The 24956-nt window shown below is 41.8% G+C and overlaps 1 protein-coding gene across 6 annotated transcripts in view; it reads left to right on the forward strand.

The window, feature by feature from the left end:
• The window catches only part of CCDC18 (coiled-coil domain containing 18), a 251047-nt gene that overhangs the window by 193118 nt on the left and 32973 nt on the right, over window positions 1–24956 (forward strand). For all 6 annotated transcript variants that reach the window (XM_030205711.1, XM_030205709.1, XM_030205710.1 and 3 more), the window contains 4 exons: window positions 589–688; window positions 4516–4632; window positions 14559–14702; window positions 17585–17788. In XM_030205711.1, coding sequence (XP_030061571.1) covers window positions 589–688; window positions 4516–4632; window positions 14559–14702; window positions 17585–17788 — 565 coding nt within the window. The remainder of the gene's footprint in view (window positions 1–588; window positions 689–4515; window positions 4633–14558; window positions 14703–17584; window positions 17789–24956) is intronic.

Consider the following 24956-nt stretch of genomic DNA (forward strand, 5'->3'; position numbering starts at 1 on the left):
CATTCTCTTTCCCCTAACTTCATGGAATGTCCTCTAGTCTTTATACTCTTTGAAAGAAAAAGCAGTCGATTTATATTTACCCATTCCACTCCATTTTGGATTTTATAGACCTCTATCGTATCTCCCCTCAGCCTGCTCTTCAAGCTTTAGAGCCCTAACCTCTTTGATCTTTACTTATATGAGAGTTGTTCCATCCCCCTTAATTATTTTGGTTGCCCTTCTTTGTACCTTTTTCAATTCCACTACACATTTTTTTGAAATATGGCAGCAAGAATTGCATATAGTACTTGAGAAGCAGTCTCATGATGGAGCGAAACAGAGACATTATGATATTGTTTTAGTCTCTATTCCTTTCCTAATAATTCCTAATATTGTTTGCTTTTTTTGTCCACTGCTGCACACTGAGCAAAAGATTTCAACACATTGTCCATGATAACAGCTAAATCCTTTTCCTTAGTGGTGACTCCCCATGTTGACCCTAGCATCATGTAGCTATAATTTGTGGTGTTCAAAATGTGCATCACTTAGTGCTATTATTTACCTTGCTTAAGGAGAGAGAGAGTGTTTTTTTTTTTTTTTTAATTTCAGAAGATACAAGAGTGAGCTTGAAGACAGAGACCAAGAACTTGCTGATATGAACCAGGCACTGAAAGAGAGGAATTGGGAGCTAAAGCAAAGAGCAGCCCAGGTTGGAGATTCAAGCTGAGAGCACAAATGAATATGTAGCAAAGATAAACAGGAAGCACAAAGAAAGTACTGTAACAGACAAACACAAAGGTAGTTCATCAACAATCTAGTTCTATGAGTGAGGGATACTCAAAATGCCATGGGATTTATTCCATGAAGTTTTGAGTGTCCCCCCGTTCATAGAAAATAGAATGTTATACTCTGCAGCAACATTGTAGATGAGCCACCTTTTTGCTTGCCTACTGAATGTTTGGTTTAAATCAAGTCAATTTCTGTTTTATTTTCCTTCAATAAAATGCTATGTGGGTCAGTCTTGTTATTTATTTGCTGTTTTATGTATTCTGCTGACTGAGTCCTATTTCAAATAAATATGGGGGAGTTAAAATTGCTTAATCCTCTGCTCTCTAAACAAAATGTCCCCCCTGTGTGTTGTGCTATACTTCAGAAGTAGACTTGTTCTCAACAGCAAGTAATAATGAACACTAGTGATCAGTTATAAATATTACTGGTATGTTACTATTTTTCAGATTCTGAAGCAACTATTCCACAGTCCCCCTGAACTTAATGGAGCAGGCACGCTAGCAAGTCACAATTTACCTTATCCTCTATGGATCTATGTGTACCTTGATATCACACTTTGCATAAGTAAATGTGAACTATGAAATTTTCAAACCTTCCGGTTTTTAGAGGAATTGCAGAAGAATTTATTAAATTTAAAAGTCAAAAACTGAAATGTTGCACAGCACAAAATATTTAGTTATTTGCCTGAGGTTCTGGTGAAAGACATTAGGATTAGGGTATTCTTCTATCAGCTTTTCTTTTTATGTTTCCATACAAAGTATGTCTTAATCTTTTTCCCGTAAGACTACCACTAGTCTGCTATCTTGATTATCTTCCAGAATTTCTCAGGTTTCTGTCATATAGCTTCCATTATTAGGATACCTAGAGCAACTGTATACAGTAGCTAAATCAGCAACATACAGCACTATCAAATTCTGTTCTAAAGCTGTTTTTGACTGAGTATATGTAATCTTTATTTAAGACTGGGGCATTGCTATTTTCAGGTACGTTCCAAACCCACAGATGAATTCCTTAGAGGTTATCTTTAGAATGCCATTTCTCACCATTTTACTTTGAGCTGAGCATGACATTATCCTCTAGATCCCTAACTGAGACTTGCAGTATAGCAATACAATATGAAATCATGTTTTGGGTGTATTTGTAGTGATATGAGTTGGCACCTGTAATGGTATTGACCCCCTCGTGAGGTGCTAAGTACTCTAAGGATATTATGTGTTAAAGACTTTTTGACTTTTGTCTTACTCATGTCAGCGTAAGCTACAAAATTGTTGAGACAAAATACTCTGTGCTTCACAGGCCTTGTGCTAAACATGAATCACACTAAAAATACCTGAGAAGAAACCAATAAGGAAGGAACTACTAAAACGCCAGGGGTGTAGCCAGACCTGACATTTTGGGAGGGCCCAGAGTTGGCATGGGGAGGCACTAGGCATATAGGTGTGAGTAGTGCATGGTATACTCTTAAATAATGCCTTAGAGTGCACTTGATAATGGATTTCTAAGTAAACACTCTGTCCTGCATCAACATAAACTAGATGCATACTTATGGAAACCTTGGAAACCCTGACATTGTTAAATGAAGTTGCATTATCCCATAACTTAAACTTTGCCATTATAGTAGACTTGATTCTGGTTAGCCTCTCAACATACATCACAGTATCTTGGAAAATAATTAGTGCAGTGGCACATATCCCTCAACTTTGCTTTATAACAAATATAAAATGCGTTATTAAGCTGTATTAATGAAATAAGTCTTCTCGTCTCTTCATCTTGTTCTACTGCTTTCTCTCTCTGGAGTTCCTGACAGTGTTCTTTCCACCCCCTTCTCTCTTATATGAGGAATTGTGATATTGAATAAATAAGTATATGTTTGTGTTCCTAGTCATGCACCCAAAGGTTATATAATCCTTTCAAGAAAGCCAGTAACTTATTAGTGGAACATACCCACAGAGGCATAGTATGGTTGCATTTTCAATATGGTAATACTAGAGCCCAGCTACACAACAGGTTGAGTTAGTCTTCATGTGGCTTACATTTGAAAATACAGTAAAATGGAACAATAAAATTCAAGTATATCATGGGAGCAAGTAGATGGATACATCTGAAACATTTAACAAAGTTGAGATTAGCATGTATACCTAACTGCATTTAAAAGCCTATCCTTTAATGATTCCGCATGTTTAGAGATTGTAGCCATATGTATAGATATGCATACACCAGAACAGCCAACTATACACATATTGTACAAATAAACAATAGTTTCTACAGAAAATATCCAAAACTTAATTTTATTTTCTCATTTCCATCTTCCAAAATCCTAGACAGCAGATGTACAGATCAGTAGTACCCAAAGCAGTCCTAAATAAGTAAAGTAAGAAACAACACAGTTTATACCTAATTGTTCAACCACACTCAGGATTCACCTTTGGGTTTAAAAAGCACAACCTTGTACATGTAAGTTTAAAGCAAATGCCCTTAATATGTAATACTTGGTAGCAATAATGAATCAGTGATGGAAATTTCACATAGCAAGCAGCTTGAGCCAACAGATTTATTTTCCATTGAACATAATTATCTTTGTATGAACTTGGCAGCTAATAGTGTGTTGAACTGCCCAATGTTGGCACATTTAAACTGACTGGATAGTTCTGCATGAAGGAAACCCTTCCCTCATTATTCAATACCTTCTCTGTGAAATATCACTGCAGTCCATGAAACAAAAGGAGCAAGTTCCCACATGCCATCTTCTTTTGATGTAGGCACAGGAAAGAAAGATGTTAAATGCTCCCAGGTCTCAACCTAGTTAATGATTTTTTTTAAAACTGTACTTATAAATAGTAAGTCTGGTTGTTAAGCACCTGATACTCATAATGTCTGGTTTGGTGGCCCTTTACTAGGTGAAAACATCAGAATACAGTGAATCCCTATAACCAGCCCCTCCAAAAGACACAATGATTACGATTTAGAACTAATTACTACTCTAACCGATTAAACCAATACTTCCTCTGTGTACATCCTTATGCTGCACAAGCTGGCATGTTGAAAAATATAAGTAAGATCAAATAAAAATGCCACCAACAATAAAGAATGACAATGTGGATAGATATGCGCATAGATTTGATTGCTTTTTTTGGGTAATGGGGATGATGGGTGCACGGAGGAGAGGGAAAGGGAGACTAATCTCATGGGCTTCAGCCGTTTCAATCTAAACGCCTTGGTCAGCTCTCTCCTACTCGCTCCCTTAGTTCCGGCTCCCAAGACCACTGCCTTCTTCAATTTTCCGGGCCGCTGGCAGTGTGAGTAAGATAAGCACACTGCCTTTGGCAGCCATGGCAGCTTTCCCTCTGTTGCAATGTCCCGCCTATGCAGGACAGGAAATTGCAGCAGAGGGAAAGCTTCTGAGCCGTTGAAGGCAGTGTGTTTACCCCACTGATGCTGCCGGCAGCCTGGAAAATTGAAGAAGGCAATGCTGCAGGGAGTCGAAAGGGAGTAGCTGACTAAAGGCAGTTAGATTGAGAACAGGAGACGACATGATGGCTGAAACAGAGAGCGGGAGGGCAGCCAATAGTGCCCAAATCCCAGGCACTTGACTGGCCATGAGGTTTGGGGGGCCTGAGGCCCCAAGGCCCCCTGTAGCTATGACCCTGCTTGATGCTATATTTTCTGAATTTAACCCTGAGGGGACAGTAAAAGTCCTCCATACTTTAGTATCACTGATGAAAAAGAAACATTCTTTTCTTGCTGTAGGTGACACAACTGGACATGACTGTTCGGGAACACAGAGGAGAGCTGGAACAAAAAATAATTAGATTGGAAAGTTCATTTGAGAAATCCGAGTTACAAGTAAAGGATTATAAAAAGCAGGTTAGTTAACATCTAAATAATGTGCCTTTACAGTACTTAGATTTAACTACAACTTATCAGATTTCCTTTGTCAAACAGAATTAATGTACTGGTATAGTTTAAGTACTTCTGATTTCTGGTTTATTTACTTATTAGGATTAATTTACCACCTTTTTGAAGAAATTCATTCAAGGTGATGTACAACAAGTATAACTGTCTGAGCATCACCTTATGAAGAAGGAAAGCACAAATGATGTACCACAGTGTGCATACTCAAATCACACAAAAATTTTATTAGATGACCTGACACTTCATTAGCTTTTGCTTGCATCAGGGGCCATTCCTATGTGAAGGGCTCTGCAAAAATAGTATCTTTAGTGGCAAGTACCAAACACCATTAACTAGTTGCTTAAACTTTGTATTTTGTCAGCAACGACACCAATTCACCAGTGTGCTGGAGCTCCTAGGGTTCATTTCAAACTACCCCAAGTTCCATCTGCACCCTGTCCAGCAATTGGAGTTCATAGGAGCCCTGCTCAACACGCAAAAGACGAGAGCGGACAATCTTGTCTCGCTGGCGTCCAAGGTTCATGCCTCTCAGCAGGTCACAGCTCAGCAGATGTTCAGATTGCTGGGCCACATGGCTTCCACCGTGTATGTTACACCCATGACACATCTTCACATGAGATCAGCTCAATGGACCCTGGCTTCTCAATGGTATCAAGCCACGGGAAGTCTGCTAAATGTCATCCAAGTGTTCCCAGAGCTTGTTCGCTCTCTTTACTGATGGACAATTCGATCCATCCAATTTGACTCTGGGACTTCTATTCCAAATTCCTCAGCCACAAAAAGTGCTGACGATGAATGCATCTCTCCTGGGTTGAGGGGTTCATGTAGATGGGCTTCACACTCAAGGAGCTTGGTCATTCCAGGAAACAAATCTTCAGATCAACCTCCTGGAACTTTGAGCAACCTCCTGGAACTTTGAGCGATCTGGAACACTCTAAAGGCTTTCAGAGATCGGCTGTCTCATCAAATTATTCTCATTTAAAGGGACAATCAGGTTTCGATGTATTACATCAACAATCAGGGGAGCACCGGATCACGCCCTCTTTGTCAGGAGGCCATCCGGATGTGGCGTTGGGCTTGTCAACACAGCATGCTTCTTCGAGCCACTTATCTGGCGGGTGCAATCAACACCCTGGCTGACAAACTGAGCAGGATAATGCAAAGTGCATGAGTGGTCTCTCAATATGGGCATGGCCTGCAAGATCTTCTGAGCGTGGGGCACCCCCTTGGTGGATCGTTTTGCCACTCACAACCACAAGGGCCTTCAGTTCTGTTCCAAGCTTCAGGCCCATGGCAGACTAGTGTCAGATGCCTTCCTCCTCGATTGAGGGACAGGTCTTCTGTATGCATATCCTCCTATACCTCTAGTGGGAAAGACTTTGTTGTTCCTGCTTGACCGCGGAACCATGATTCTGATTGCACCTTAGTGGCCACAGCAGGTATGGTTCCCTCTTCTGGAATTATCCTCCGAAGAACCATGGAGATTGGAGTGTTTTCCGACTCATCATACAGAATGAGGGGTTGCTTCTACATCCCAACCTCCAGCCTCTGGCTCTTGCAGCTTGGTGCGGAGAGCCTAGAATTTGCTTCCTTGGGTCTTTCAGAGGGTGTCTCCCAAGTCTTACTGGCTTTCAGGAAAGATTCCACTAAGAGGTGTTACTCTTTTAAATGGAGGAGGTTTGCTATCTGGTGTGAGAGCAAGGCCTTAAATCCCTTTACTTGCCCTACAAAGACCCTGCTTGAATACTTTCTACACTTATCAGAGTCTGGTCTCAAGACCAACTCCGTAAGGGTTCACCTTAGTGCAATTAGTGCTTATCATCAACGTGTAGGAGGTAAGCCCATCTCTGGACAGCCTTTTAGTTGTTCGCTTCATGAAAGGTTTGCTTTTGCCAAACCTCCACCAGTGTCATGGGATCTCAATGTCGTTCTCACCCAGCTGATGAAAGCTGCTTTTGAGCCACTGAATTCCTGCCATGTGAAGTACTTGACCTGGAAGATCGTTTTCTTGGTGGCTGTTATTTCAGCTCATAGGGTCAGTGAGCTTCAAGCCTTAGTAGTGGATGCACCTTATACTAAGTTTCATCACAACAGATTGTATGCACCTTAAGTTCCTGCCGAAGGTGGTGTCGGAGTTCCATCTGAACCAGACGATTGTCTTGCCAACATTCTTTCCCCAACCTCATACCCATCCTGGCGAAAACAGCTTGCACACCTTGGATTGCAAGATAGTATTGGTCTACTACATGGAGCGGAGAAGGCTCCACAAACAGTCCGCCCAGCTTTTTGTTTCTTTTGATCCCAACAGGATGGGGGTCGCTATCGGGAAACGGACCATTTCAGTTTGGCTGGTAGATTGCATTTCTTTCAGTTATGCCCAGACTGGGCTGGCCTTGGAGGGTCATTTCATGGCTCATAATGTCAGAGCCATGGCTATGTCAGTAGCCTACTTGAGGTCAGCCTCCACTGAAGAAATTTCCAAGGCTGAGACATGGTCTTCAGTCCACCCATTCACATCGCACTACTTCCTTGAGCAGAATACCCGTCATGACAGTCGGTTTGGGCAGTCAGTGTTGCAGAATCTTTTGGGGGTCTAGAATCCAACTACACCCTCATTCAGATTGTATATAGTTTCAGGTTAATCTGTGTTATGTTCTCGCCGTTCGAGGCCCAATTGACGAATGTTTGTTGTTTTGGGTGAGCCTGGATGTTAGGGATTCCCCACTTGTGAGATGGTTGAAGCCTGCTTGTCCTCTGAGAAAGTGAAGATGCTTACCTGTAGCAGGTATTCTCCAAGGATAGCAGGCTTCATATTCTCACAATCCCTCCCACTTCCCCTTCAAGTTGTCTTCTTTGTTATTTTTTGCTTTAGTATTAAAGTGAGGAGACCGCGTTCGCACGACGGGCGGGAAGGCACTTGTGCATGCGAGGTGGAGCGTGGCTCGCACTCCACAAAGTTTTGTTTTTTGCTTTGGTAATATGAAGCCTGCTGTTCTCGGAGAATACCTGCTACAGGTATCTTCGCTTTATGATTACTATGAATGACTGTTAAATTTGCCATCCTATATAATAATTCTCACCACCAACGTTCTAAAGTAGCTGCCTGTGTCCGTGGCTCCTGGAGTTGCTGAGCTAGGCTCTGTAGCTAGGCTGACGTCACTCACTGTTGTGTTTCCCTACTTCTCCCCCTGCCTGGGAATCAGTTGTGAGTCCCCGCTCAAACACCCCCTCGGTGCATCACCCAAGCCCCCCCCCCCCTCCCGGCACATCAACCCCCCCCCCCCTCCCCTCAAGCACATCAACACCCCCCCCCCCCCCAAGCACATCAACCCCCTCGCCACCCGCAGCTGCCACTGGTAACGCTGTCCGGCCATTGCTGCTTCTCCTTTTGAGCAGCAGCGGCCGCTACAAAAAGAAAAAAAGCCATAGATGTTTTTAAATATCAAGCGCGGCACTGCAATCAGCCATCAGGCATTGGCTGTCGACTCTGCAGCTGCTCCTCCTCTCGCCTCCACGTCACTGCCCCTGGAGTAAGACCCCGGAGGAGCGCAGTGACGTGAGGTGAGAGGAGGAGCGGCTGCAGAGCCGACAGGCAATGCCTGATAGCTGTCTGCGGTGCGGCGCGTGATATTTAAAAACATTTATTGCTTATTTTCTTTTTGCAGTGGCCACTGCTGCTCAAAAGGAGAAGCAGCAGCGGCTGGACAGCGTTACCAGTGGCAGCTGCGGGTGGCGAGGGGGTTTGATGCACAGGGGGTGGGGGTGGAGGAGAGGGTCGCTGGACATGGGTGGCTGGAGGGGGGGCAGGGTCGCTGGACATGGGTGGGGGGCAGGGGGAGGGGAGGGTCGCTGGACTTGGATGGCTGGAGGGGGGGCAGGGGAGAGGGAGGTGGGGAGGGGGTCCTGAGACCAAAGAGGTGGGGGTGGGGGACTTGCAAGGGGGGGCACACCCTCACTGTATCACATACACTCTCTCTGACACACTCTGTCTATCACACTCTGTCTCTCTGTCACACACACACAGACACTCTGTCTCTCTCACACACACACACACTCTGTCTCTCACACACACACACACTCTCAAACATACACACTCCGAGGAAAACCTTGCTAGCGCCCGTTTCATTTCTGTCAGAAACGGGCCTTTTTTTACTAGTTATTTAAATAAGGCTTCAGCTCCCCAGAGACTCAGTGCAGCAAGTAGTTTATGGTGATGTACATCCAGAAAGGTCATCAGTACCTAGAGAGGCTGGATGTTTAGGTGGTAACCACACTGGTGTTGTTCTTTTAGTGTAGCTTGTGATTGGATATCAGAAAGAGAGATTACTGGGTATGACCTAAATAATGGATCTTGCGTGCTTAACTATCTAAAATGGTATAATACAAAGAAGGAAAACAAACATGATCTTTGATATCTTACAAGCTAGTATGCAGTGTGGTGGCATCTGGCATATATCATTAGCAATATGGATGGGTCAATTGATCTTTTCTGTTGTCATTTATTATGTAACTAAATTCCAATAGATCAAACACTTTTTTCAAAATGATTTTTAAAAAATATTTCTTGGATAAAGACATTTAGCTTAACTACCTACTTACTGCCACTCGCTCCTGCCCTCCCTTTTTCTACTACTTCTACCTTCCTTCCTCCAGCTTCATAATCATGGCTTTAACATAATCTTTTGAGCTTAAAAAAGTTGATGGCCTTGTGGCTAATTTTAATAGTGCAATGTGCAACAATGTGGAGATTAGGTTTAGGACTGAAGTGGTGAATAAATGCCCTATTGTCTCTACTTAAAACAATAAATGCATTCAGAACTGTTACCTGGTAATAGGCCCCTTGGCATGTACCACTGGTTTATTCAGTGGATGTGGGGTAAATAGCTTACATAAACATGTTGGATGACCCCTGTGGATAAATAAAGAAACGTGAACAATTGGATCCTGTCTTGAGACAATACCCACTACAATAGAAACAGTTTCTGAAAAGAAAAAAAGAAGATATTTATAACCATCTGGTACTGTGAGACAAGTGAGAAATCTGATACTTTAGATGTGCAAATCGCTAATAAATGTAACTTGTGTACACAACGCCCAGTGAACCAGTCAAGTCAAACTATGAATGAACTGCCAGCCACAGACAGAAGTAAACATAAATACTGCAACTCAAATTAAATTACTCCATGTTACGCCTGAGAATATAATGACACATTGAATAAGAATATAAGATGTGCCATACTAAGTCAGAGCAAAGGTTTCACACACCTAACAGTGGCCATTCCAGGATAAGAGTTCCTGGCAGGATCCCATGGATGTAGATCTATTCCTTATGGCTCATATCTAGAGATAAACAATGGTTGTCCCAAGACTGCATTTGCTAATAATAGATTTATGGAACTTTCTTCTGTTAAACTGCCCTAACCACATCTACTGGCAATAAATTCCATAGCTTATTTTTTGCTGAGTGAAGAAAAACTGATTAGTATTAAGAAGAAGAGAACCGCCATGAAACTGAGAGAATATTTCAAAAAAAGTTTTGAGTTTCAGAACATTTTACAAAATAACATAATACAGAAAATGAAAGAATAGCCAGAATGCTACACAAGAAATAAATTTTTATTTTACAAGTAAAAAATGTAAATCATTTAATCCACATCTCGGTAACGAACAGATAAAGAACAACATTTGAGAATTTAAAAATCTAGGCAAATAACAACAAGGGTTAAAACAAATGATTCTTTCTACTCTTATTACCCCCAATTGATTCCAAAACATCAGAAAAAAGACTATTAAGTAACATTATTCTGAAGAATAGATTTATCCAGAAGAAATGAATTTAAATGGGTAGGACCTGTGAAAACATTTCTATTAGTCCCATACGTAATCAAATGTTTACAGGGGTATGTGAGGGAAAAAGGTAACTCCTGCTGCTAAAACTCTAGGTTTCAGTTGTAGGAATTTTTTCCTATGAAGCTGCGTTTGTCTGGCTACATCAGGAACTATAGTAATTTGTAAACCTGGAGGATGTAATGGGGCAGTTCTACAAATTGAAGAGTAGCAAATCTCCTGGATGGGATGGTATTCATCCCAGAGTACTGATAGAACTGAAAAATGAACTTGCGGAGTTATTGTTAGTAGTATGCAATTTATCCTTAAAATCCAGCGTGGTACCTGAAGATTGGAGGGTGGCCAACGTAACACCGATTTTTAAAAATTTAAAACAAATCGGAGAAAATTTTTCTTCACCCAACATATAATTAAACTCTGGAATTTGTTGCCGGAGAAAGTGGTGAAGGCGGTTAGCTTAGCAGAGTTTAAAAAGGGGTTGGACGGTTTCCTAAAGGACAAGTCCATAAACCGCTACTAAATGGACTTGGGAAAAATCCACAATTCCAGGAATAACGTATAGAATGTTTGTACTTTTGGGAAGCTTGCCAGGTGCCCTTGGCCTGGATTGGCCGCTGTCGTGGACAGGATGCTGGGCTCGATGGACCCTTGGTCTTTTCCCAGTGTGGCATTACTTATGTACTTATGTTCCAGAGGAGATCTGGGAAATTATAGACCGGTGAGTCTGATGTCGGTGCCGGGCAAAATGGTAGAGACTATTATAAAGAACAAAATTACAGAGCATATTCAAAAGCATGGATTAATGAGACAAAGTCAGCATGGATTTAGTGAAGGGAAATCTTGCCTCACCAATCTACTACAGTTCTTTGAAGGGGTTAACAAACGTGGATAAAGGTGAGCTGGTTGATATTTTGTGTATCTGGATTTTCAGAAGGCATTTGACAAAGTACCTCATGAAAGACTCCAGAGGAAAAAATTAGAGAGTCATGGGATAGGAGGTAGTGTTCTATTGTGGATTAAAAACTGGTTAAAAGATAGAAAACAGAGAGTAGGGTTAAATGGTCAGTATTCTCAATGGAGATGGGTAGTTAGTGGGGTTCCCCAGGGGTCTGTGCTGGGACCGCTGCTTTTTAACATATTTATAAATGACCTAGAGATAGGAGTAACTAGTGAGGTAATTAAATTTGCTGATGACACAAAGTTATTCAAACTCGTTAAATCACGGGAGGATTGTGAAAAATTACAAGAGGACCTTGGGAGACTGGGCGTCTAAATGGCAGATGATGTTTAATGTGAGCAAGTGCAAAGTGATGCATGTGGGGAAAGAGGAACCCAAATTATAGCTACATCATGCAAGGTTCCACGTTAGGAGTCACAGACCAAGAAAGGGATCTAGGTGTCGTTGTTGATGATACGTTGAAACCTTCTGATCAGTGTGCTGCTGTGGCTAAGAAAGCAAATAGAATGTTAGGTATTATTAGGAAAGGAATGTAAAACAAAAATAAGGATGTTATAATGTCTTTGTATCGCACCGTGGTGCGACCGCACCTCAAATATTGTGTTCAATTCTGGTCGCCATATCTTAAAAAAGATATAGTGGAATTAGAAAAGGTACAGAGAAGGGCGACTAAAATGATAAAGGGGATGGGACGACTTCCCTATGAGGAAAGGCTAAAGCGGCTAGGGCTCTTCAGCTTGGAGAAAAGGCAACTGAGGGGAGATATGATAGAGGTCTATAAAATAATGAGGGGAGTGGAACAGGTAGATGTGAAGCGTCTGTTTACGCTTTTCAAAAATACTAGGACTAGGGGGCATGCGATGAAGCTACAATGTAGTAAATTTAAAACGAATCGGAGAAAATGTTTCTTTTTTTCTTCACTCAATGTGTAATTAAACTGGAATTCTTTGCCAGAAAATGTGGTAAAGGCGGTTAGCTTAGTGGAGTTTAAAAAAAGGTTTGGACAGGATAAGCAGTATAGAATGTTTCGTACTTTTTTGGATCTTGCCAGGTATTTGTGACCTGGATTGGCCACTGTTGGAAACAGGATCCTGGGGACCATTGGTCTTTCCCAGTATGGCACTACTTATGTACTTATGACTAAAAAGGGGAACATTTTTCTTTGAGGACTACAATTTTAAAACTGTATTTTTCTCTACTTCAGAGTGAAATGATTAGTAGTAGTAGTAGAAATTTCACCAATAAAGTGGCGCGTTTAGTAATTAAGGGCCTCTTTTACCTCTTTTGTCAGCATTGCTGTGTGAAAATTGCTAGCGCGGTTTGGTAAAAGACGCCCTAAGTTCTTGGATGACTCCAAAAATTGGGATACATCTAAACTATTAAGAGAAGCTATCTGATCTAAGTTGCCCTTTTGTAAGGTTTCTTTGAGATACATTTTCAAGAGTTTGAAAGGATTAACAACTGTTATTTACTTGCTTCACTTTGTGATTTTATAGGCCTGTATTAAGGCTCTCATTCATCTCTTCTCTCAAGCTGATGAGCAGTAATTATTTTAACCACTCTATCTGCTTCAGGTTGCCCTTCTTTGTATCTTTTAAGAATGTAGCATATATGAGGTGCCCTACCGGGTCAAATCAAGGCTCTGTCTAGCCCAGTATCCTATTTCCAACAGCGGCTAGTCCAGGTCAGAAGTACCTGGTAGTCCCAAAAAGTAGCAAGAGTCCATGCTACTTAAACCTAGGGATAAACAGTGGCTTTCCCCAGGTCTACCTTAGTAATGGTTTGTAGACTTTTCTGCTAGGAATTTGTCCAAATCTTTTTAAACCCAGTAACATTCATGTTTTTACCACTTACTCCAGCAATGAGATCCAGAGCTTAACTATTTGTTGAGTGAAAAAATATTTTCTCCTATTTGTTTTAAATATGCTACTGTGTAACTTCATGGAGTGTGTCCCCTAGTCGTTGTACTTTTTGAAAGAATAAACAGTCAATTCATGTTTACTCATTCCACTCCATTCAAGATTTTATAATCTTCTATCATATCTCCCTTCAGCCCTCTCTTCTTCAAGCTAAAGAGAGTTGTTCCATCTTCTTAATCATTTTGGTTGCCCTTCTCTGTACCTTTTCCAATTCCACTACATCTTTTTTAAGATGCAGTGACCAGAATTGTACACAGTACTCAAGATGCAGTCTCACCGTGGAGTGATGCATTATGATATTCTTTATACCTTTTGTAATAATTCCTAACATTCTGTTTGTTTTTTTGGCTGCCACCGCATATTGAGCAAAAGATTCCAATCTATTGTCCGCAGTGACACACAAATCGTTTTCCATTATGATATTGTAAACACAAATATGCAATATTACACTCAAAACTTTTATTAAAAACATATTTTTTAAAGTTGGCTTTTGGTTTGTAGGCCCAGGAGATAGGAGATTCAGCTTGCATTGATTTTGCTATATTATCTTAGTAATAGGAATGATTGAATGTGTCAGAAAGATTGACCTTTTGGTGTAAATGTGGTAGGTCTTTCCTGTACTAATGGAGTTCTTTTGTTATTTTAATTTTAATTTTTTTTTTTAATTTTGTTTTAATTAAATATTTGAATCTGTTTGTAAACCACCTAAATCTGAAAAGGTGGGTGGTAAATCAAGTTTTAAATAAAGATAAAAGTAAATATGATAAATAAAGAACATTGTGCTGTAGTTTTGACTTTCAGAGATGATTGATTGGGCTAAGCAGGTTCTTAACAGGCTAAAGAAAAGCAAATCAGCTCTAATGAGAGTTCAAAGCTTACAAATGCTAATAAAAAATACTACTACAACTTAGTGAAACATGTCAAACAAATTTGGAAATATCTAAAGAAAATGCCTTTCCTCAGATCCTCAAATTCTAACAGAAATGAAGCTTGTTATGGGGTATAAAGCAATCAAACTAAATGATGACTTCACTGGAAATGTTTTTCACTTTTTGGGGAGTGGGGATGGGCAGGGTTATTAGGTACATCAGAACTTTTCATCATGAGTCAAACCTTTCACTTTCATAACATACTTGTTTTTCTTTCATGTACAGATAGAGAGCTTAGATGAAAAGTTTCATCACACCAAAGATCAACTCCATGACAAAGATTTTGAATTGCTTCAAAAGGATCAAGAATTAAATCAGCTTAAAAAGGAAATTGAAAGGAAACAACTAAAGATAGCCGATGTTGAGAAAGTAAGCCAGTGTGCAAAGTCGGTTTCTTTCATTGTGGTGTAGTAGATGGCTGAAGTGACGTCAGGAATATAGCATGCAAATTGAAATAAATCATCTGGTAGTCAGATCTAGCTTTGTTCCTTAGGGGCCCTTTTACTAAGCAGAGCTTAGCAGGCTTACCACGTGGCAATCTGGAACTACCAGCAATCCAATGCGGGCATTTCCAGCACTAGGGAAAATAGGTCCCTATTGTTTTACCAAAGCAGTTACCCAATGGTAAGGTTACCGCGAGGTTAGCAAGGGAGCCCTTACTGCGACCTCAATGGGTGGCGGTAAGTGCTCTCCTCTTCCCCCTCCCCTCCCCCCACCCACATTTAACCAGTGCAGTTAAAAGGGCCTCCGTGAGTGGCAAAATCGACCGCTGCCACTAGCGCAGGGCCCCTTTTACCTCAGCTTAGTGAAAAGGGCCCCTTAGAGATTAGTGAATTTTTGGTCTGTAAATTTTTGTAATAGTGAACTTCTAGAGCCATAGTTTGTTGTTTGCAGCTGATCATCTAACATAGGATCCTTTTACAAAGCTGCAATAAAAATTGGCCTTGGTGTGCCTTTTTGGTGGCCTTTCCCATGCACTAAGGTCATTTTTACTGTAGCCTTAAAAACCCCAATTTTGTATTTATTTTATAATGGTTATGTGCTAATGTTGCCATTAGCATGTGGCCATTTAAAAAAAAATTACCATGGGAACTCTTCCACCTATTTTGTAGGCAGTAAGGACTCATGCATTATCTGTGTGCTAACCAATTGGCATGTGGTAATGTAGATGTGCTAACTGGTTAGCGCAGGAATGCCCACTCTCTGCCCTTGGCACTCTCCTTTAAAAAATGCAAACAATTGCACAGATGCAAAGAATAATATATGACACTTTAGCGTGTCCTGCATTAGTCCATTTTTTTTTGCATTAGGCACATGTACACCACCTTGAGTGAATTCCTTCAAAAAGGCGGCAAATAAATCCAAATAAATAAATAAAAGCGCCCAACACAGCTGAGTAAAAGGACCCCATAGGGAGGACAATTTTCATAAGCCATTTCCATGAGTAAAATGATTGTCTTGAAAACTGGTCATCTTTCCCTGGGATGAAAGTATACAGCAAGCATTCTTTCACCTGTGGGAAAAAGAAGGCAGACTTGGGGTGAAGTAGGTTGAGGGAGGCAGCAATAAACCTAGTTTTGATTTCTCAAAACCAGTGCACATTATTTTTTAGAGAAAAAGAACAAGTAAATCTGAATGCTTTTTTTCCTTGGAAATTTTCAAAGGAAATGTCTTTCAAAGTACCTATCAACTTTGCAGCTGCCTGCATGGTTTTGAAAATTGTCCACACAATGTCTACTTTGTATTGCTGTTCAACATCCTTTATAGTTGTCACCAGTATACTAGAATTTTACTAAAACCACACTGTCTTACTAACTGAAAAATATAAACATTTATAGAGTCATGTATTTAGAACAGTGAGTTTATTTATGGGAGGAAATATAGAGCAAGCGCATAGCCAGACCTTGAATTTCGTGAGTGCCAGAGCACAAGATGGGGGGGGGGGAACACAAATTTTTGCCTCGCCCTGCTGCTGCTCTTTGTCCCCCCCCCACAACCCCTACATACTTGAGCTGATGAGTGTCCCCAACCCCGCCAGCAGAAGTGCTAATCCCAACTGTGACCAGTGCCATCTCGAATCCGAGAATGTGTGGGAGAGCTCCACCCCCTGTGCATGCTCAGTTTAACGAAAACTGAACATTCAGAGCCTGGGTGGGGGGCCTGGTGCTGTAGCAGCAGTGATCGCAAGTGGAGGAGCACTTCTACTAGTGAGTATTGGGGACCCCTGCCAGCCAGGAGTCCCGAACACAAATTGCCCCTGATACAGAGTATGGAGGAGGCAGACCTGAAATTAACACATTACTCGCCCCTTTTCAAATTGTTGTCTGTGTATTTCCCTTTTATATTTAAAAATTATAAACCACCTAAGTTAGAGCTGTACCAAATAGCACATTTTACTATCCAGTCAAATATGAATAATGAGCATTGAGCTCTAACATAACAAATAATAAAAGAAGCAACGTGAAATCAGAGATCAAGTATTTATTTGAGTAGGATTTAGCACAGTATAGCCCAGATTATTTGTATTCAAATTTAAATCACTATTCAGCTGAATACGAATAATGTACTCAGGGCATTATTTGGGGCCAAATTGAATATGAATATTCAGTACAGCTTTAACCTAGATATGCATTAGTGATTGGCCATATGTCAAATAAAGAGAAACATGAACCATGTACCATGTACATGAAACTTTCCTAGTCCATTCCATGGATTATCCTGTCTCACTCAGTGAGATTTCTGAAAGAGCTAGTTTCAAGGCATCATCCAGAAAAAGTACAAAACTACATAAGAGCATAAGCATTGACATACTGGGACAGACTGAAGGGACATCAAGTCCAGTATCCTGTTTCCAACAATGACCAATTCAGGTCACAAGAACCTGGCAAGATCCCAAATCAGTACAATACATTTTATACTGCTTACCCTAGAAATAAGCAGTGGATTTTCCCAAGTCCACCTTAATAACGGCTTATGGACTTTTCTTTAGGAAGACATCCAAACCAAATCAGATGTGCATTAGAGTTGATTGTAACTAATAGATTACATCATATACCTTAAGTAAACTAACTTCAAAGTGGAAAGTACATAGTAACAGGAAGAGGGTTCAGCATTAAGAAAGTTATCATTTTTGAAGCTCTTACATCTTAAAGAAAAAGCATTAATGTGGAATTACTTTAATGCCCATATACATTTTGTCATCTTTAAATGTATATAAAGTTTGAAAAGCTAAAATAAATGACCTCTTACAGACTATGAAGGATCAAGAGCAATGTATTGCAGATCAGTACCAGGAAAGGCTGGATGCAAGCCAACAGTTGAGACTAGCTCAAGAGCAGATACAGCGCACTCACCTTGAATTGCTAGATACTAAGCAGCAATTATCGCAAGCTCAAAGTGAAACAGAAAAACTTGCGCAGCAACTAGAAGAAAATAATCATCTTTTGCAAGAAAAGGTAAAGTATTTAATTTGCTTAAATCAGGGATTCTTGCATCAAATGTTTGATGTCCTCACAGTACAGCTACCAACTCTTGCTAATAGATGCATTGTGTTCTAAAATACTCCCTCGCCTCAGTCCTCCCTCTATCTCCTGTTCTTCTACTTACTCATTCCCATTCCCCCTCTCCTTCATCTCCCTTTGCTCCTTTCCCCTGTTGTTTTTTTTTTATCCCTTCTCTTACCCTTTCATACCTTGCTGTTCCAGTTGCAGCCAAGTGTGAGAACTAGCATTTTTGCACTGCATCTTGTTGAGGCCACACATGAACTGGGTCTTCCTCCTGCTGGAACTACACAAAATGAGAAGTGCTGGTTTAAATTGACATTGATTGACTTAGAATATCAATCTTCAGGCTTTCTTACCAAACCCTTCTGCCCATGAACTAGACTCTTCTCTTTCTTTGGATGATCCTTCTATGCCTGGTACTTGGTCTACATTCATCTTTCCATCTCCTTTGGTGCACTCAAAGTTGATTTCTAAAATGTATTCCTCTACTTACCCTTTGGATTCTATTCCAACTTCCTTACTAAAGCATTTTTTGCCTTCATTCTTACCTTATTTTCACTCTATAGTTACCGCTAGTTTACAGGTTGGCTTGGTACCTCAAGATTGGAAACTTGCTGCTGTTCTTCCTCACATTAAAGATGAAAAGGGTGATTGATAACTTCCGATACTTCAAATTATCGCTCAATCTTGGCTTTTCTTTTTTGTCTAAGGTCACAGATAAATTAGCAGAGAAAATCAGCTCTGATCACATCTTAACTCTTCATGCTCGCCACACTAGGCAAACAGGTTTCCATCCATTTTATAGCACTGAAATTACTCTCTTGGCTCAAACTGACTTTGTTAGGTTGAATTTTGATAGGAGTATACATGTTCTAATATCCTTGGACCTTTCTGTAGTTTTCAATCTTGTAAACCATTCTATTTTTCTCCAGCATCTTGCTGATCTCTGCATCTTGGGCACTGTTCCTAAATGGTTCCATTCTTGCTTTACTCTACACTGTCTTCAGGTTCACTGATCCCACTCTATATCGGTTTCATAACGATTACATACTGGTGTACCTCAGGTTTCTATCCTATGTCCTCTCAGGCTGGAGTATTTTGGGAGGGCACAAACAGAGCAGTTACCCTGGACCCCACAGCTCCAAGGGCCCCCCACAGTCCACCATCTCTTCCCCCTTCTTATTATATCACCCCAGACTAGTAGCGTAGCTAGAGTTTAATTTTTAGATGGGCCTGGAGGTGGACTGGGTGGGCACGGACCTCGCATTTCCTCTCACCCGCTACCACCACCCCCCCCCCACCCGCCTGCCGCCGCCGCCGCCTTCTCCATCCGCTATCCCCCTCCCCCGCAACAACCCCCTGCACATGGTCAGTTCTGGTCATTTTTACTGACGTGAAGCGCCGTTCTCCCTCCAGCACTATGGCTGGCTATGGCATATGTTTTCCACAAAGGTGGGACGCAGGAAGTTGCAGAGTAGGCGGGACGTGCCTGAGAAGAGGCCCCGATGACGCGCGCTAGCAGAAGGCTGGCTATGGGAATCGCCGGTGCTGGAGGGAGAACGGCGCTTCAGAAATGATAAGTAGTAGGGCAGTAAAAGTGAGCAGACCACGCGGACGGGGAGAGCGGGCAGAAGAGGCTGGGCGGGCCTGGAGCAAAGTGGCTGGACCTGGGCCCGTCCAGGCCCACCCGTGGCTATGCCCCTGCCCCATACCTGCCAAGTCTCTCGCATTGAGCAGGAGACTCCCATTTTGACAGTCATCTGCCGCACTCCCACCAAAGTGGGAAAGTCTGCCGCTGACAGTGGCAATCCTGTAATGAGGCACTCTGCCACACCCCTCCAGCATCTTTCCCTTGTTTCAAAACTTTCCGTGTGGTGGCAGCGATTCACAGGTGCTGCCAGCCCCACATTCTCCCTCTACTGTGGTGGCTCACCCTTTCTGAGGTAACTTCCTATTTCTGCTGGACAGGCCGTGCATTACAGAGCGATTCACAGGTGCTGCCAGCTCCACATTTTCCCTCTACTGCGGTGGCCCACCCTTTCTGAGATAACTTCCTGTTTCTGCTGGACGGGCCATACAGCAGAGAGCGATGTCAGGCCAGCTGCAGGGCAGCACCTGTGAATCATTGTCACCACCCAGCAAGTTTTGAAACAAACTAAAGGTATTCTCAGAGTAAGAAGGGATATGCTGGCCTGGTGGGTGGAAGGTGAGAGTATGAGAGAAGTTGGGCTCAGGGCAAGGAGGCTAGTTAAAACAGGAGACAGGGTGAGTCTATCTAGCCCATAATCTTTTTACTATTGTTTTCAATAGTGTTCGTTATTGTTTTGGGTGAACCAGTGTGGTGACAATCTCCACATATATGGGATGAATCCAGTATATGTGGAGATTGCCACCACACTGGTTCACCCAAAACAATAGCAAACGCTATTGAAAAAAATAGTAAAAAGATTATTAGAAATAATGGACTGCCTATGCATGGTCCAACTGTAAAAAGTCTAAAGCTGTTCCAGTTGGATAGGCAGTGCCTTAAAACGTGGGGGACAATATATTTAAATTTTTACTTATTTGACATCATTTTAATTTATTTGAAAGCTTCCCATATGTAAATATAACAATTGAATATCACTAAAACAGCTTAAAAATTATTGTAGCTGGTAGAGAAACAGTTATAAATTCTGTATTTTGTGCTCATTTTTCTACACTGTTCTTTACAATATTGATGGCCAAATTTCAGTGAGGATATCCTGTTTCTTGATGAGTTCATCTTAACTGTTGTAATCTGCCTTGGGAAGCCTGGTGTTATAAAGATGGAATATACTGAAATTAAATAGAAGTAAAATTAAACTCTCCTTTCATTGGGGCACATGGAATCACATCTGCATCTGTTTTGTAGAAGTTTACATGTTAGATATACAAATTGATTATTCTGTTTTGACCATTTTTCAGGGACAAGTGGTTTTATAAGTCAAAATAAAAATCAATATTTTGTTTCATGTAGATCTCTTTCTTTAAACATAACTAAATGGGCTATAAGCCCCTAATGCAGTCCATTGGTTTTCTTATATTTTGTTCTTGTGATGACTTATACTATGCCAAAACTGAAAACTCTTATCTCTATCTGGTCGATAATAAACCAGTGCCACAATTTTGGAGTGGGCTTAGGCTCAAAGTGAGGGGACCAAGGCCCCCTCGCGTTATATTCTTAAAGGGAAGAGATGCTGAATAGGGGGTGTAACAGAGTGAACTGAAACGCTCTCTCTTACCCATCCCTGCTGTCACTAGTGTAAATAAAGTACTTTCTGGAATGGCCGTGGGACTGAGGTGTGCTTAGGGCGGAGCCAAGGCAGAATGGGGCGTGACTGGGGCGTGCACTAAAATCTCCCTCTCAAAAATCATGACCCCCTTGGCAGCTCTGTCACCCCAAGCCAGGGTCTCCCTCCCTTCCCTTCCTACATCATGTTCTTGCTGACAGGAGATCATCGGTGCAGCAGCAGCAATTCTGATACTCTCCCTGTGTCTATCCTGGTGCTGTTCCTCTGCTGCGTTCCACCCCCTTCTGATGCAGCGTCTTGTTTGGAATGCGGCAGCAGCAGAGGAACAGCGCCAGGACAATCACAGGCAGCGTATCAGAATCACTGCCACGCCGAAGCCACCGATGATCTGTGAACAAAACACGGAGTTAGGCAGGAAAGGAAGGAGTGGCAAGAAGGGGGAAGAGATGGGGGATCGTGGGGACCCCCTGGAGCTATTTTAAAGTAGACCAGGAGAAGGGGATGGTAGAGGAAGAAATGATGGACCTGGAAACGAAAGGAAGAGAGAGAGATGGCAATGGGGTGGAGGGAAGAAAGAGAGAGGGAAAGGTATTGGACTCAGGAGTGGTGGGGAGAGAGGGAGAGATGGTAGGGCAGTTGGGAAGAAGAGAAAGATGTTGGACCCAGGGAAGGAGAGTCAGGTGTTGAACAGTGCAAGAGGAGGAGGTAGGGAGAGATACTGGCTTATGTGGGATAGGGTGGGAGGGGAACAACAGTAGCAGGAAAGAGAGAGGGAGCAATGTTGGGAACATGGAGGGGAGAGAGAGGAAGAGAGATGATTGACCATTGAGGGGGGCAGGAGGGTACAGAGATGGAACAGAAAGATGATAAGAGTGTGGAGAAAAGGGGACAGGGAGGACATGGGGGATAGGGGAGGAAATGTTGGGCTCCAACAGTGGAGGGAGGGGAAATAGTGGAAATGGCAGAACCATGTGGGGCAGGCCAAGAAGGGGTGGCAAGATAATTAGTAAGAGGAGGATAGTGAATAAAGAGATAGAAATGTAGTAATGGTAGATAAAAGGTGGAAGGGAATAGCAGGCTGGGGAAGGAGTAATGGGAAATGGGACTGCTAAGGAATGAAACAAAAATATGGAAAGTTAATAGGTAACTGAGAAGTTAAAAGAAGAAGGGTGAGAAAGGAGATGAAGTTTGAGTGGATAGAGAGGTTGAAAACAAAAAAGGAGATAAGACAGATAAGGGAAGGATCAATATGTCTGAGGTGTAGTGAAGGAATAGAACAAGACAGGAGAAAGAAGAAAAGACAAATGGACAAAAGTCGCTGGAAAGAGATTTAGCAGAAGACAGAGAAACTACGACCAACATGACGGAAAAATAAAATGTCCAGACAACAAAGGTAGAAAAAAGTTTATTAACTGGAATTTAACTTTGGGATTTGTATATCACAAATTACTTTCTATTGTTTATTGGCATAACCAGATGATTGATTTGGGGGCAGGGTGGGGGTGGGGCAGGGCTGAACTTAAGTGCATGGTAACCAAATTGTCTTCCTGCTGCCTTCCTCCTGTCCCCCCCCTCCGCCCCATCCTTAATGCAAAATATAAATACCTGAGCTGGCAGGGATCTCCAAGTGAAGACTTCCTTTGCTGCTCTGACAGCCAGAACTCTTCCAAGCTCTGTAGCCAGTGGCAATGTCCCCGAGCTGCTGCTGCCACTGCTGACCGACCCATGCTCATGAATGCTTGGTTTTTCTGCATATATGAAAGGGGGCCAGCAATGGTGGCAGAGCAGCTTGAGGTCACATCCAACTGCAGAGCTTGGAGAGCTCTGGCTGCTGGACCAGAGGAGGTGGTCTTCAGCTGGCACAGCTTGGGTATCCTTGCCAGCCAAGCAAGGGTGATGGCTAAGTTTGGTGGGTCTGAGCCCAAAGTGTGGGGGGGGGGACAGCCCCCCCCCCATAGTGATGCTACCAATTGTGTTCCAAACAGAAAGGAAGTGCATTTGTTTTTATTTCTCCAGTGTTCCAGTACTTGCCATGTTTCAATTTTGGTGTTCATATTTCCATTTTTCTAATTTATGATCCCTTGTTCTATATTTGGTGAAGGCCTGTCTGTGTTTTGTGTGTGAAGAAGTCATTTAAAGTTGTTTAATATGTGGCGCAGTGGTGGGTGGACAGATTGTGGGAGGGGGCCCCCTCCTTAATTTCTGTCCTGGGCCCCAGTCTGCCTAAAACTGGCCCTGCTCTCTTTAATATTTATCTTGCTCCACTTGCTCTTATTGGGCTTTATATGTTTTATTTATGTTGATGATATTCAACTTCTTCTTCCTATTGGTTCACATACAGTTGGTTTTCCTGCTGCAGTGGCTTTTCACATCTGGATACAATGATTTAAAATTAAATCCTCATAAATGTCAGTACATGGTTAAAGTCTTAAGGGTTATCCTAAATCCTTACCTATCCTTTTCATTACACATCTCAGCAATAATAAAGAAATCATTCTTTATGCTGAGTCAGTTACACTCAATTCATCCTCTGATTCATAGGAAGACACTTTGCCTTCTGATTCATTCTTTGGTATTATCCCATATTGAATATTGTAATTCTCTTCTTGGTTTACCTCACAATCAATTGCATAGAGTGCAGATTTTCAGAACATTTCTGTGAAACTGCTTTATATGGAGTAAGGAAATCCGATAAGGTTTCACAACTTCTGTCTAAAGCACGTTGGCTTCCATATCTTATTCCCTTCAAAATTCTTATTTTAGCTCATTATGCTTTTCATTCTGGATTACCACCATTTCTCTATAGTTCTCTTATTCCATATAAGCTGGCTTGTGCACTTCACTCATCACAGCAACATTTGTTGGTTATTGTGACGTACAGTGGGTTTTTTTGTAGAAAAAAAGGTGTCGGTACTCATTATGGGTGGGGTCACCACATATGGCTCCACCCCTATGACACCACACCCAGATTAGCCACACCCCTTATACCAGCCATGGCACATATAAATAGACATCTTCATTGAAAATATTATAGGAGAAAAAATAATGTGATTTTTTTTTTCATTATAAATAATTTCTGTAAGCTGTTACAGCTCCAGTATACCCAGTGCAAAATAAGACAGCATATGTAAATTCTCAAATTGGACATATTCCAAACACTAAAATGAAAATAAAATGATTTTTTCTACCTTTGTTGTCTGGTGACTTTGTTTTTCTATCCATATTGGTCCCAGTCTCTGATTCTGCTGCTCTCTATCTGTTCTCTCCGTTTCCAGGGCTTCCTTTCCATTTATTTCTTTACTTTCCTCCTTTCTTCTTCATTTCTTGCCATACATCCATAAGTAAAAGCTGGGTCCTTCTCCGTGGAATTGACTGGAGGAGGTATAACGTGGATCCAGCTTTTGCCTATTTTCTCCATCCAGTTTTTCTCCTCTCTTCCCTTTCCCTCATCTCTATCCATGTGCATCTTCTTCTTTTTTCTTTCCTCCCCTCCATCCATGTCCAGCACTTCTCCTGTCTTCCCTCCCTTGTATCCATATAAAGCAATAATTCTCTCTCCCCTTTCCATCCAAGTCCAACATTTCTCCTCTCTCCCCGCCAACCCCTCCATCCATCCATGTCCAGAAATTCTCCTCTATCTCCTGCTCTCCTCTCCATCCATTTCCAGCATTTTCCCTCTCTTCCCTGCCCTTCCATCCGTGTGCATCTCCTTCTTCTCTTCCTTCCCCTTCATCCATGTCCAGCTTGTCTCCTCTCTCCCCTGCCCTCCCCTCCCATGTGTTGGCACTGGTTTTGTCTTGTAAATTCACTTCCCTTTCCTGATGTTTCTTCCCTCATTTCTTTAAATT

The sequence above is a fragment of the Microcaecilia unicolor genome, chromosome 6, assembly GCF_901765095.1.
Source record: "Microcaecilia unicolor chromosome 6, aMicUni1.1, whole genome shotgun sequence".
Classification (NCBI taxonomy): Eukaryota; Metazoa; Chordata; class Amphibia; order Gymnophiona; family Siphonopidae; genus Microcaecilia; species Microcaecilia unicolor.